This window comes from Pristiophorus japonicus, chromosome 4 (assembly GCF_044704955.1).
Source record: "Pristiophorus japonicus isolate sPriJap1 chromosome 4, sPriJap1.hap1, whole genome shotgun sequence".
Lineage (NCBI taxonomy): Eukaryota > Metazoa > Chordata > Chondrichthyes > Pristiophoridae > Pristiophorus > Pristiophorus japonicus.
The window spans coordinates 302,974,868-302,988,728 of record NC_091980.1 but is presented as its reverse complement, the minus strand read 5'-3'; the positions used below and the strand labels follow the sequence as shown (position 1 = coordinate 302,988,728).

Here is a 13,861-nt window from a genome sequence, read left to right as displayed (position 1 = left end):
ATCTACAAATTGGAGAGATGCCATTAGGCTGTAAATCATCTTGAAGCAGCACCGTAAGAACCGTTCGATCTTAAGCTGGATCTCTTGTTTAAACTAGCCATTACAGCTGAATACTCTTATCAATTCAGAGCATGACTTCCGCCCCTTCACCCCCCCCCCCCCCATCACCAGTAGTAGGTTTTTCACGATATTTGGTGATATTTCACCCTCCGCGGTGAAAAACCGGTCGGCGGGAACTTCGGTGACCTTTTGCGTCGAAGCTTTCCACGTACCGCCGGGGAGAGGAGCGCCGCCCTGCAACACTCGAAATAGCGTTTTCGCCTGAAATTTGGCGCTTTCCACACCCGTATTTTGCGGCCTGAATACCGACAAGGAAAAACCTGCGTTTCCGACCTGCCAGCAGCAGTGAGTATGAAAACCTGCAAAAATAAAAGTGTTAAAAGTTTTAATTTTTAAATTATTTTCCAACAATTTAGTAGGTAAGGGTTTATGACTTTTTGGTGAACTTTTTGAGGGTATTTTTTCCAATTTTGGGGGGGTTCTCCCCCCCCCCCCCCCACCCCTCCCAAGACCCCCCTCGCAGCTCTTTCGACCCCGGACTAAAATTCCCGAAATTAGCGGTTTACGCCGCAAATTCTCGTGCAACGCTGATTTTTATCGCTGCGCAAATTGAAGGCTGAATATCGGGCCTGCTAACTGTTGCCAAGTAAAAACGGTAATTTTGGTGTTAAAAATACCGTTGTTCACTGAAAACCAAATTTCTAGCCCATATGGGTTTAAGCCCCACTGCAGAACACAGTGCAATGCCGAGGGAATGCTACTCTGTTGGACAGGACGTATTTCGGATGAGATGTTAACCGGAGGCCTTGTCTGCTTGTTCAGGTGGTCCTAAGGGATCCCATGGCACCATTCAAAACATTTGGTGTTTTGGCCAACATTTTAGCCCTCAACCAACATCACCAAAATAGATTAACTGATCATTTGTTCCATTGCTGTGGGACATTGCTGTGCACCTATTAATTGCCATTTGAGAGCCCTTGCTGGCAGAAGGGCTGCTTCATTGCCTTCATAATGCCCATCACTGTACCCCAGATTACCAGATTAATTGAATTCAGTGGTAGGATTTAAATCGTGACTTCTGCCTTGTTTGCCCAGGCCAATACCGACCTCAGTGACATGTGTCCCCATTAAAAAATTAGGCTCAACATTGTGAGGTGTCTGTCCCTGTTATAGCTGCATCCTGTTGTTGAGTTCGTGGATGAGTCAAGCTTTTATCTTAAACTGCTTTCTTTTGTAACTTTATCTCTCTTGATTCTCCCTTCTGTTTCTCTTATCCTCTCTCTTCTCCCCCCAACGCCCCCCCCCCCCACCCAATTTAATCCCTAATTCTTATGTTTGCCCAGCATTACAATTATTCTGCGTACTGAAGTGCGTCGATATACTTGATTCCAGCCACTGGATGATTCTGTGCAGCAAATTGCAGTCTAACATATTGCTGTAAGGTCTAAGACTCTGCCACCCACTGACTGGAATTGGGTAGTACAATTAGATAAGCCTATTTCAGTATAGACGTTCGTTGCCATGCCAACTAGTGGGAAGAGCTATGGACTGGGCTGTTAAAAGGTGATTTTTCTCCTGATTCAGACCCCGATGTATAAATTCAAGTCTTTCTTTCAGGTCTTTGATGATAATTGCGTACGGTTTTCTAGCTTTCTGGCTCGCTCATCCGGTTGAGGTTTCAAACCCGAGTGGTGCTTGACAGATAGCCACCTGAAAGAGAGTTCATTGGCATGAAGAGAATCTAGTTCGTGCAGTTTCGTGAAATCCCAAAGAGAAGCCTGGCTCAAGCTCACCTTTCCAAAGGCATCCTTGTGCACGTTTCTTCAAATGTGACGTGTAGCAGGAAGTGTGAGACCTTGAACTAGGTTTCCCCAAGTATCTGGAAATCAAATGGCCAGACCAGTTTTGGAGTATTTATTTCTCGCCTATAATTGCAGTTTGAAACAGTTGCCATTAATTACGATTCACCACATGACGCACTCTGAATCTTGGGGAAGGGAAGGAAAACGCATGCGATTTCTCATGCACCGCTGCTGTGCACCTTTTTGGGATGGTATAGGATAAAATTAGCAACTTGTGACTTTGAGATTAGAGTCTGTTTCAGCAACCCAAATACATTAGCATCTGAAACAGGCTCGCCCGGAGAGCCACGGCCGTCATGGACTGATTCGGCCGAATGGCCTGTTTCTGTGTTGTTATTTCTATTTATAACCTGAAACAGAAAATGGTGTAAATACACAGCAGGTCCGCTGTTGTCAGCTGTGAAGAGAAAAGACAGCTCAACATTTCAGCTGCGGGCCCAGAAGAGGAGAGGGCCCAGGGGCACACGGGCCTGCCCACACGGCGATATGTGTGCGTGCTCGGTCTGTGCAGCACGGTCCAGTTAGTCTTGAGTAATCCTTGCCACTGGACCAAGACCGAGCTCTGTCAAGCCCGTGTGGTGGCTGGTGTGCGACGGTCACCACACGTTAAAAAAATCCACGCACCGGCATCTTGCACCCTACACGATGCAGTTCGAGATCTGAAATATTAGGTCCTTCATTGAACTCATCCCTTTTTGGCATGGAAGCAAGTCATCCTCGCTGCGAGGGACCGCCTATGATGATGATGATGAGCACTTAAGTCTGCCCTTATCCCAACTCTCTCACTGAGCCCTGTTCATCCATCACCCCTGACCTACATTGGTTCCAGCTCCAGCAATGCCTGAATTTGTTGTGGTCAAATCCCTGCATGGCCTCACCCCATCCTATCTCTCTAACCTCCTCCAGTCCTACACCATTCTGAGATCTCTGCGCTCCTCCAATTCTGGCCTCTTGAGCATCCCCAATTTCCTTCGCCCTACCATTGGTGGCCGTGCCTTTAGCTGCATAGCCCCTAAGCCCTGGGATTCCCTCCCTAAACTTTGCCACCTCTCTCTCTCCCTCTCCTCCTTTAAGATACTTCTTAAAACCTACCTCATTAACCAAGCTTTTGGCCACTTGTCCTAATATCTGCTTATGTGGCTCGGTGTCAATTTTAGTCTGTACCGCTCTTGTGAAGCACATTGGGACATTTTACTTAGTTAAAGGTGCTATATAAATGCAAGTTGTAGTTGTTAAGTAGAATCAGGAGCTATAATGAAGGGCTAACATCTCTCTTGGATGCTGATGTATTTCCAATATTTTTTGTTTGTTTCAGACTTGCAGTGTTTTTCCCTTTTATGTCTGAGCATAACCAGAATGCATTAATCCACCTTTATTTTTGTCAGTGGCCCCTCTCCCCTGCCTCACACACCAAATAACCGCAAGCCTTTCTGTGGTTTTAAGCACAGCTCATTTCCAGCAGTATATGCTCCACAGAAGCTAGCTGAATATCATTGTTTGACTTGATTGGCTCATTATTTGGTCACGTTTTATTTCTGTACCGAAATAATTATATTTAGAACTATTTCTGAGCGAGGACGCCCGATAATCTTTTATTTCCCCATTGTTCATCGCTCAAGTTATTAAAACTTTTCCGGCAATTTTTCTATTTAACTGCTGGACACGTCTGCTGCTGAACACACAAAACACTTGCATGTTGAAAAGATATGAAATGCAAAAATGGTAATGCTCTACTGACCCACTGAGTCTTATCTGTGAATTTAGATAGATGATTTGCGCGCTCAACTGTTGAAGACCGAACAGGAACGAGCAACCTTGCAACACAGGATTTCGCAATCACCACAGAAAAGTTACCGTGGAGCAGAGGAGGATGACAGGCTGATCCAAGCAGGTGAATGATAACCAAGTACCCTCTACCGCATTTTCTTCAATATCTTTGCTGCTTCGAAATCAAAATGCCCCAAAGCTTTTTTCAGAAGGGCTGAGTCGCACAGGAGTTTAAACAACATTTTGTAACTTGATTTTAATGATGCTGTATTTGGGCCCATGAAGATTTTCCCACCTTTAGCAGAGGGATAAGCTTCAATGGCATGAATGGCTTTTCCTCGTCTTGTGTCTTACGTTAAAGGCACAATTTGCCTGGTGACATACTTTTCTTTTAAACGTGGAGTTTTTAAACCTGACGAATTTACAATGGCTGTTTTGACCGTGTAAAAACAATAGTTTTAAAGTGCTTGTATGGTTTTGTCTGGGATTTATGGACCCAAATTTCCCCATGAGTTGCACCATTTTGATTTTTCTGGTGTATCTTTTTAGTTGAAAATATGGCCATTTAATTTGCACCAGTGTAAGTGAGTTAGTTAGGTTTTTTGTTAGGTCAGGTTTTTTTCTTCAAAATGGGGTGTTCCCAGCCACTTACACCATTATGCCAATTTGGCCAGAAAAAAGTTGTACTAAACCAACTTAGGGTAGCGTATATGTCCACTTTTGTCTGCACAGAAAGACCTTACTTACAGTTAAGGAATTGGTGCAAGTAACTACATTTAAAGCACCACCAAGCACCAAACAAAGCGCAAAAAGTAATAAGCAATTATTTAACAAATTAAAAAAATAGAAGGAACCCTGCACCTAAAGCACCAAAATCAATCAGTAAGTGACAAATAAAAAATAGAGGTCCTACCTTGGGCTGTCGATGAGAGAGCTCATTCGGCCAGGGCTAGCGATAGCGTGCTCCCACACAGCTGCAGAAACGGCCTGCCAGGAGCTACTGCACATGTCGCAGTTTCCAGCGCCGGAACCTAGCTCCACCGCCCCCCCCCCCTCCCCCATCTTTCTTCCTTGCCATGCCAGCTCTACAGACGGCTCGAGAATCAGCCATGATCATACGTATTTTTTTTGGCACTGCTTCTGAGGTAAAATGGCTCGGAGGTGCACTGAAAAAACCGGGGGGACAAATTTGGGCCCTATAACACAATCACATTTTGAGAAGGCATGTAAGGTTTTTGGTCAGAGGAAAAGTAACATTCATCAAGAAAAGCTCGCTTGGCCCTTCTTTCTTTCAACTCCCTACATGCCTCCCTCAATGTTTTTGGCTCTACTTGCTCAGCCTGGGAGATTACGCTTTGAGTAAAGAAGTTCTTGTTAATTTCTTAATTTACTACTTTAGGTTTTGTCTCCTTTGGTCCTATTTTGGCTAACTTGGAAAGTGCTCTGAGTTAAAGTTAGCTATGTTGTTTAATATGGATGAGAAACCCCGTTCCCTCTTAAACTTTCGAGTTTGAGCTGCTTTGGTTTTTCCTCGTAGCTCATTCTACTTCTTCTCTCCAATGCTGCATTGTCCTGTTTGTGGTATAGCATCCAGAACTGAATGCAGTAGTCTGACTGTGGCTTGACCAGTGCATTGTGACATTCAAGGATACCTTTTTCAGATTTGCATTCCACTGTTCTGGACATGTATCCATAACCCGATTACTTGTTGACTGTCTAGAATTTGCAAGTATTACTCACAGGCTTTTTCTAAAATTGTTTTTTTTCCCTTACAGGGTTTACATATTTCACTTCATTGAATAAGTCAATGTAAATAAGATTTAGTCATTTTTCAGCTTCTTTGCTTTAAAAAGGAAACTAGACAAGCACATGAGAGAAAAGGGAATAAATAGAAAGATATGTTGTAAGGCTGAGATGAGGCAGATGGAATGGGAGGAGGCTTGTGTCGTGTATAAACCCTGGCACTGACTAGTTGGACCGAATGGCATGTTTCGGTGCTCTTTATTCTACGTAATGAAGGCTGCCACTGCAGTGTAGACCTAAGCGAGCGTTGGAGGTGCTTTCCATCGAAAGGAATGCTAATCTGAGGCCCGATTGCCCGTTTGGGTGAATGTTGATGATTGTGGCACAATTTGAAGAAAAGATTTTCCATCTTCCTGGCCAATATTCCTTCAACCAACATTATCAGAAATGTGTGTTATTCCTCATTGATGTTTTTGGGTTGCTGCTATATGCAAACTGATTGCCGGGTTTATCTACCTAAGACGGTGCCGTTTCAAAGTAATTGTGTGTGAAAACTTTTCTGAGAGACTTGATACACAGCACCACAGACGTTTAATTACTTTACATAGAATTGATGGTACCGCACAGAAACAGACCATCTGGTCCATGCTGGAGTTTATGCTCTTCACGAGCCTCCTCTCATCTATCACTTGCGTCACCAAACCATTGTTGACACCTTCACCGAAGCGTACGAGAGTCTAGGCCTTACATTAAACATCCGTAAGACAAAGGTACTCTACCAACATGCTCCCCGATTATCAAAATCCACGAAGAGGCCTTAGACCACTTTCCATACCTCGGGAGCCTATGATCAGCAAGGACAGACATAGATGACTAAGTCCAATCCGACCTTCAGTGTGCCAGTGTAGCCTTCGGTCGCCCGAGAAAAATAGTATTCGAAGACCAGGATCTCAAACCCGGCACCAAGCTCATGGTCTACAGAGCTAGTGATAACCGCCCTCCTATATGCTTCAGAGACATGGACTGGAGAAGTACCACCACATTGCCTCCGCAAGATCTTGCAAATCCACTGGCAGGATAGGCGCACCAACATCAGTGTTCTCTCTCTCTGGCCAGCATCAAAGCAGTGACCATGCTTGATCAGCTCCAATGGACGGACCACATTGTCCGCATACCCGATGCTGGACTCCCGAATCAAGCACTCTACTCTGAGCTCCATCACAGCAAGCGAGGCCCAGGAGGGCAGAAAAAATGCTTCAAGGACACCTTCAAAGCCTCCTTGAAAAAATGTAATATCTCCACTGTCTCTTGGGAATCCTTGGCCCAAGATCACTCAAAGTGGAGGAGAAGCATTCGAGAAGGCACCGAACACTTTGAATCTCTTCGCTGGGAGCACGCGGAAGCCAAGTACAAACAGTGGAAGGAGCGTACGACAACCCAAGCACCCCACCCACCCCGTCTCTTCAACCACCGTCTGCCCCACCTGTGACAGAGACTGTAGATCACACATTGGACTCATCAGTCACCTGAGAACTCATTTTAGTGTGGAGGCAAGTCATCCTCGACTCCGGGGGACTGCTTAAGATGAAGACTAGGCCAAGATGGCCCAAAGTTTAAGCACCAAGTAAAACTATTTCAACACCTTCCAGTCTCGAACATCTAAAATTGTGTCACTTAATGTAAATTGAATTCAAAATTCAGCAAATTTAATAGTGCAAAATTTCAGCACCGATTCTCCAATCCCTCCCACCGAGCTAAACTACACTTGCGGACTTTATTTTAACTTGCACTTTTCATGAATATTGCGCTATACAAATATATGCCCAACATAGTTTGAAGAGTTCTATTTTTCCTCAACTGGGGTATCTTTCAATAATGCCCTGAGCAACATTTAGCTGTCGATCAATACCATGAAAACAGATGAACTGCTCATTTATCTTGCTGCTCTCTGGGGCCTTGCTGTGTGCAACCTAGCTGCCACAGTTGCCTACATTGCCTTTATAAAATTCTGGTTTGACCTCAACTGGAGTATTGTGTCCAATTGTGGGAACCGCACTTTAGGAAGGATGTGAAGGCCTTGGAGAGGGTGCAGAAAAGATTTACAATAATGGTTCCAGGGATGAGGCACTTCTATTACACGGATAGACTGGAGAAGCTGGGATTGTTCTCCTTGGAGCCGAGAAGCTTGAGAGGAGATTTGATAGAAGTGCTCAAAATCATGAGTTTGGACAGAGTAGATAGAGAGCAATTGTTCCCATTGGCAGAAGGGTCGAGAACGAGAACCAGAGGACACAGATTTAAGGTGATTGGCAGATTTGACATGAGGAAAAACCTTTTTACACCGCGAGTGGTTAGGACACTACCTGAAAGGGTGACGGAGGCAGATTCAACCGTGGCTTTCAAAAGGGAATTGGATAAGTACCTGAAAGAAAAAAAAATTGCAGGGCTACAGGGAAAAGGCGGGGAAGCGGGACTAGCTGAAGTGCTCCTGCAGAAAGCCGACATGGGCTCGACAGGCCGAATGGCCTCCTCCTGTTCTGTAACCGTTCTATGATTCTCTAATACAATAGTGATTCCACTTCAAAAGTAATTCATGGACTGTGAAGCATTTTGGGACATCCTGAGGATGTGAAAGGCGATCTCTCAATCTCTCTCTATCACTATAATCTCTCTAGCTCTCTATCTTATTTCTCTCATCCCTATCTCTTGTTTCTTTGCAAGATGATGTGTATAGTCTCAGTTCCAGCTTGGTATTTTTATATTTAATCACATGTGGTCAGTGGTCCCTGGGGGTTCCACTAATGTGTTGTGGATAGTGTGCTGGTCACTTGTGAAAGCCAGGTCTAGAGGCAAGTTATTCCTGGTGGGTCCCTTGACACCTTGGGGCTGATTATCATCTCCTCCGCCCCCTCCCCAAACAGGCTCTTCACATTGTAAACAGAATTTCAGTTGGAGCAGGACAGGAAGTTATTCTCTCTGGTGATTTATTGCAATTTTTTTTAAGAGTTTTAAAACATTTATCCTCACTGAGACCTGCTTTGCATTTTCTATTTCTTTTATTGCATTTTTATGGTACAAGTCACATTAAAAATGGAAAAGCTTCCCTTACTGCAGATTCTTAAACTTACTGTGCCTGATATGCATGAATGACGGTGAAATGAGGTGAAACTTTAATTTTCATATTTAAAGCAGAAATATACTGGCGTGGGTTTCCTTGGGCTCCGATTGTTTATGCTGACATCAGTTTGGGTGTACTCGAATCAGATTGTGTGGCTGTGTCTAACTTCCAAGTTGTGTCCGCTGAGGAATCGTCAGGCCTTTATCTACATCTTGCCCAAGGAGTCTTTAGTAGGCCTCTTGGGCTGGATTTTCGGGACCTTTGCGCTCCGGGTTTCGCCATGGGGCGGCGAGGTCTCCTGCGCCCCTTCGGGAGCTTCGGGTCGGGTTTTACGGCGGCACTGAGCAGCACCGTCCGGAAGAGCCGCACCGGGTGTGCAATGCCTCTCGTTTCGACACCAGTGCAAGCTTTGACTCTCACCGACCCGTACGCCCGAAGCGCGCCCCGCAATGACTACCAGGTAAACCAGAGCGGTTCAGCCATGCCGGTAGCGGTGAAACATAGGGCCCAAGTTTCCCGTGGGGGGGGGGGGGAGGAGGCGCCCGTTCGTTCCCGCGGGGGGGGGAGGGAGGAGGCGCCTGTTCGTTCCCGCGGGGGGGGGGGGGGGGAGGGGAGGAGGCGCCTGTTCGTTCCCGCGGGGGGGGGGGAGGGGGAGGAGGCGCCCGTTCGTTCCCGCGGGGGGGGGGGGAGGCGCCTGTTCGTTCCTGCGGGGGGGGGGGGGGGGGGAAGGAGGCGCCCGTTCGTTCCCGCGGGGGGGGGGGGGGGGAGGCGCCCGTTCGTTCCCGCGGGGGGGGGGGGGGAGGAGGCGCCCGTTCGTTCCCGCGGGGGGGAGGGGGAGGAGGCGCCCGTTCGTTCCCGCGGGGGGGGGGGGAGGAGGAGGAGGCGCCCGTTCGTTCCCGCGGGGGGGGAGGGGGAGGAGGCGCCCGTTCGTTCCCGCGGGGGGGGAGGGGGAGGAGGCGCCCGTTCGTTCCCGCGGGGGGGGGGGGGGGGGAGGAGGCGCCCGTTCGTTCCCGCGGGGGGAGGAGGAGGCGCCCGTTCGTTCCCGCGGGGGGGGGGGGGGGGGGGGAGGAGGAGGCGCCCGTTCGTTCCCGCGGGGGGAGGAGGAGGCGCCCGTTCGTTCCCGCGGGGGGGGGGGGGGGGGGGAGGAGGAGGCGCCCGTTCGTTCCCGCAAGGGGGGGGGGGGGGGGGGAGGCTCCCGTTCGTTCCCGCGGGGGGGGGGGGGAAGGAGACAGTGAGAAGGCTGCAAGTGCTGATGTGCTGATGGCAATGTGCTTTTATTAAAAAATGTTCAAAAATTAAACAGCTACAAAGAACTACAAAAATGGCCGAGTGCCAATGTTTCCTTCACACTGCGCGTGCGAGAACGCTCCAACGCGCATGCGCAGCGTTGCCGGCAGGAAAAAAAACTAATTTAAATGGTACCCGCCCCCTCCCACTTACAAAATCGGCGCGAGTGTAGGCTCCGCCCCCCTGGATGCCGCGCCAAACAGACAAGGAGCTGCAAAGCGCTCCAGAATTGCGCGTTTTTTTTCCGGTGCCGTTTTAGGCGCGAAAAACGGGCGCCCAGCTCGGAGTGGCGCCCGTTTTTTATCGTGTGGATACTTGGGCCCATAGAAACTTAGAAAATAGGAGCAGTAGTAGGCCATTCGGCCCTTCGAGTCTGCACCGCCATTCAATAGGATCATGGCCGAACCTCTATCTCAACACCATATTTCTGCTTTTTCCCCCATACCCCTTGATGTCTTTTGTGTCTAGAAATCTATCTATCTCCCTCTTGAATATATTCAGTGATTTGGCCTCTACAGCCTTCTGTGGTAGCGAATTCCACAGGTTCAGCACCCTCTGAGTGAAAAACTTTCTCATCTCGGTCCTAAATTTCCTACCCCGTATCCTGAGACTGTGACCCCTTGTTCTAGATTTCCCAGCCAGTGGAAACATCCTCCCTGCATCCAGTCTATCCAATCCCGTCAGAATGTTATACGTTTCAATGAGATCCCCTCATTGAGGTAGGTAAAGTGCAGAAAAGGTAAGTGCGAGTTTGTATTATGTGTTTTTGCAATTTGTGTTGCGGTGGCGTGGGCAATTTTTTGGGAATATTTTTGTGATTCCCCCGCCCCCTGCCCCCCTTCCCCCCACCCCCAAAGATATCTCTCTGAGCGCTCCCGGCCCCAGCAGGGCCCAGATAGCAAAAATTTCTTCCCAGAGTGCAGACCTTTCCCGGCCGGTAACTTTCCCGCCTCCATTTTCACCCCGTCAGTCCGGGGAGCAGCAGCGTCGCGTCGGGAGGCGGAGCGGGAGATCGCTGAGGCCGACAAGAGGCCCGTCAGTCCGGGGAGTATTCGGAATAAGGTGGACAAATTAACTGCGCAGATAGCAGTTAATGGGTATGATGTAATTGGCATCATGGAGACGTGGCTCCAGGGTGACCAAAGCTGGGAACTCAACATCCAGGGGTATTCAACATTTAGGAAGGGTAGACAGAAAGGAAAAGGAGGCGGGGTGGCATTGCTGGTTAAAGAGGAAATTAATGCAATAGTAAGAAAGGACATTAGCTTGGATGATGTGGAATCGGAATGTGTGGAGCTACGGAATACCAAAGGGCAGAAAATGCTAGTGTGTACAGACCACCAAACAGTAGTAGTGAGGTTGGGGACAGCATCAAACAAGGAATTAGGGATGCATGCAATAAAGGTACAGCAGTTATCATGGGTGACATTAATCTACATATTGATTGGGCTAACCAAACTGGTAGCAATGCGGTGGAGGAGGATTTCCTGGAGTGTATTAGGGATGGTTTTCTAGACCAATATGTCGAGGGACCAATATGTCGAGGAACCAACTAGGGAGCTGGCCATCCTAGACTGGGTGATGTGTAATGAGAAAGGACTAATTAGCAATCTTGTTGTGCGAGGCGTCTTGGGGAAGAGTGACCATAACATGGTAGAATTCTTTATTAAGATGGAGAGTGACACAGTTAATTCAGAAACTAGGGTCCTGAACTTAAGGAAAGCTTACTTCGATGGTTTGAAGCGTGAATTGGCTAGAATAGACTGGATCAACTGGGCCTTTATACATTGGAGTTTAGAAGGATGAGAGGGGATCTCATAGAAATGTATAAGATTCTGACGGGACGCGACAGGTTAGATGCAGGAAGAATGTTCCCGATGTTGGGGAAGTCCAGAACCAGGGGACATAGTGTTAGGATAAGGGGTAGGCCATTTAGGACTGAGATGAGGCGAAACTTCTTTACTCAGAGAGTTGTTAACCTGTGGAATTCCTTGCTGCAGAGTGTTGTTGATGCCAGTTCATTGGATATATTCAAGAGGGAGTTAGATATGGCCCTTACTGCTAAGAGGATCAAGGGGTATGGAAAGAAAGCAGGAAAGGGGTACTGAGGGAATGATCAGCCATGATATTGAATGGTGGTGCAGGCTCGAAGGGCCGAATGGTCCACTCCTGCACCTATTTTCTATGTTTCTATGAAAACGGCAAAGCAGAAAATCCAGCCGAATATTTTTAATTCTCTTCACTACTGCTTGACTTCAGCTAAACGACTTCATTTTGTCTTCCCAAGAGCTATCATTTAATTCCCCTTACTTTCCCAAATTCTCTTGAAAATACAAAAAAAGAAAGACCTTGCATTTATTCAGCGCCTTTCTCAACGTCAGGAAATCCCAAAGCGCTTTACGGCCAATGAAGTAGTTTTGAAGCGTCGGTGCTGTTGTGCTGTGGGAAACATGACAGCCAATTTGCACACCGCTAGACCCCATGGACAGCAATGAGATAATGACCAGATAATCTATTATGGTGATGTTGATTGAGGGATAATTATTGGCCAAGACATTGGGGAGAATTCCCCTGCTCCTCTTCGAAATAGTGCCGTGGGATCTTTTACCTGAGAAGGCATTAACGTCTCATCTGAATAATGGCACCTCTGATAGTGCAGGCCTGCCTCAGTACTGCACTGGGAGTGCCAGCCTGGATTATGTACATAAAGTGCGGACAAGAAAAGGCCATTTGACTATCAAGCCTGTTCCACAAAGGATCCTGTGTGTAGTTATTGTATCAAAGGTTATTTTTCTTTGTTGACCCCAACCACCTGTTTGATTCCTTCACTTTCGGGAACATTAAGTTTCTCCTCCCTCCCTTGGGGGAAAATAATATCAAGCAGCGCTGCTACAACCTCTGCAATTTGTACATCTCAACAGATATCAAGGTCAGTTGATCCCCAGGGAGTCTGCTCCACCTGCCCATCAACCTATGGGGGAGACGAACATAAGAACATAAGGATTAGGAGCAAGAGTAGACCTTTCGGGCCTGCTCTGCCATTTAATAAGATCATGGCTGATCTTCTACCTCAATTCCACTGTCCCCATATCCCTTGATTCCCTTAATATCCAAAAATCTATCGATCTGTCTTGAATATACTCTGGAGTAGAGAATTCCAAAGATTCACCACCCTCTGAGTGAAGACGTTTCTCCTCCTCTCTGTCCTGAATGGCTGACCCCTTATTCTGAGACTGTGACCCCTGGTTCTAGACTCCCCAGCCAGAGGAAACATCCTCCCTGCATCTGCCCTGTAAGAATTTTGTATGTTTCAATGCGATCACCTCTCGTTCGTCTAAACTCTGGAGAATATAGGCCTAGCCTACTCAATCTCTCCTCATAGAACAATCCCCCCCATCCCAGGAATCAGTTTGGTGAACCTTTGTTGCACTCCCTCTATGGCAAGTATATCCTTCCTTAGGTAAGGAGATCAAAACTGTACAAAATATTCCATGTGCGGTCTCACCAGGGCCCTAATAAATGCAGTAAGATGTCTTTACTCTTGGACTCAAATCCTCTTTTAATAAAGGCCTACATTGTTATGTATGTAAACATTGTAACTGTGTAAGACTTACCATCAGAGGGTGCAACTGTTGGAGGCCCAATGGTCAACTGCACACCTCATGCAAGGGAGTATAAAAGGTTGTCTGCCATGCTGCTTAGGCACTCTGGAGTTGTATTAAAGAGACTAAGGTCACATCAGTTTTAGCTCACAGTACTCAGTCTTGTGGAGTTCTTCCATACTTGACAATTGGCGATGAGTAACAGATTTTGAACTTTCATGCGGTCATGGCTGCCGTTGGTATTTTAGCGAGATTTGTAGAGGGTGATGATTGGGAAGCCTTCGTTGAGCGTCTAGACCAGTAATTCATGGCTAACGAGCTGGATGGGGACGATAAAGCGATCAAGCGCAGGACGATTCTCCTCACCGTGTGTGGGTCCACAATATACGGCCTCATCAAGAATCTGCTGGCACCGGAGAAAC

At 47.3% G+C, this 13,861-nt stretch overlaps 1 protein-coding gene across 10 annotated transcripts in view; it reads left to right on the top strand.

Moving 5' to 3' along the window:
- LOC139263485 (centrosomal protein of 128 kDa-like) overlaps positions 1-13,861 on the top strand; it is a 519,582-nt gene that overhangs the window by 123,840 nt on the left and 381,881 nt on the right. For all 10 annotated transcript variants that reach the window (XM_070879630.1, XM_070879635.1, XM_070879632.1 and 7 more), the window contains one exon: positions 3,687-3,813. In XM_070879630.1, the coding sequence (XP_070735731.1) occupies positions 3,687-3,813 (127 nt within the window). The remainder of the gene's footprint in view (positions 1-3,686; positions 3,814-13,861) is intronic.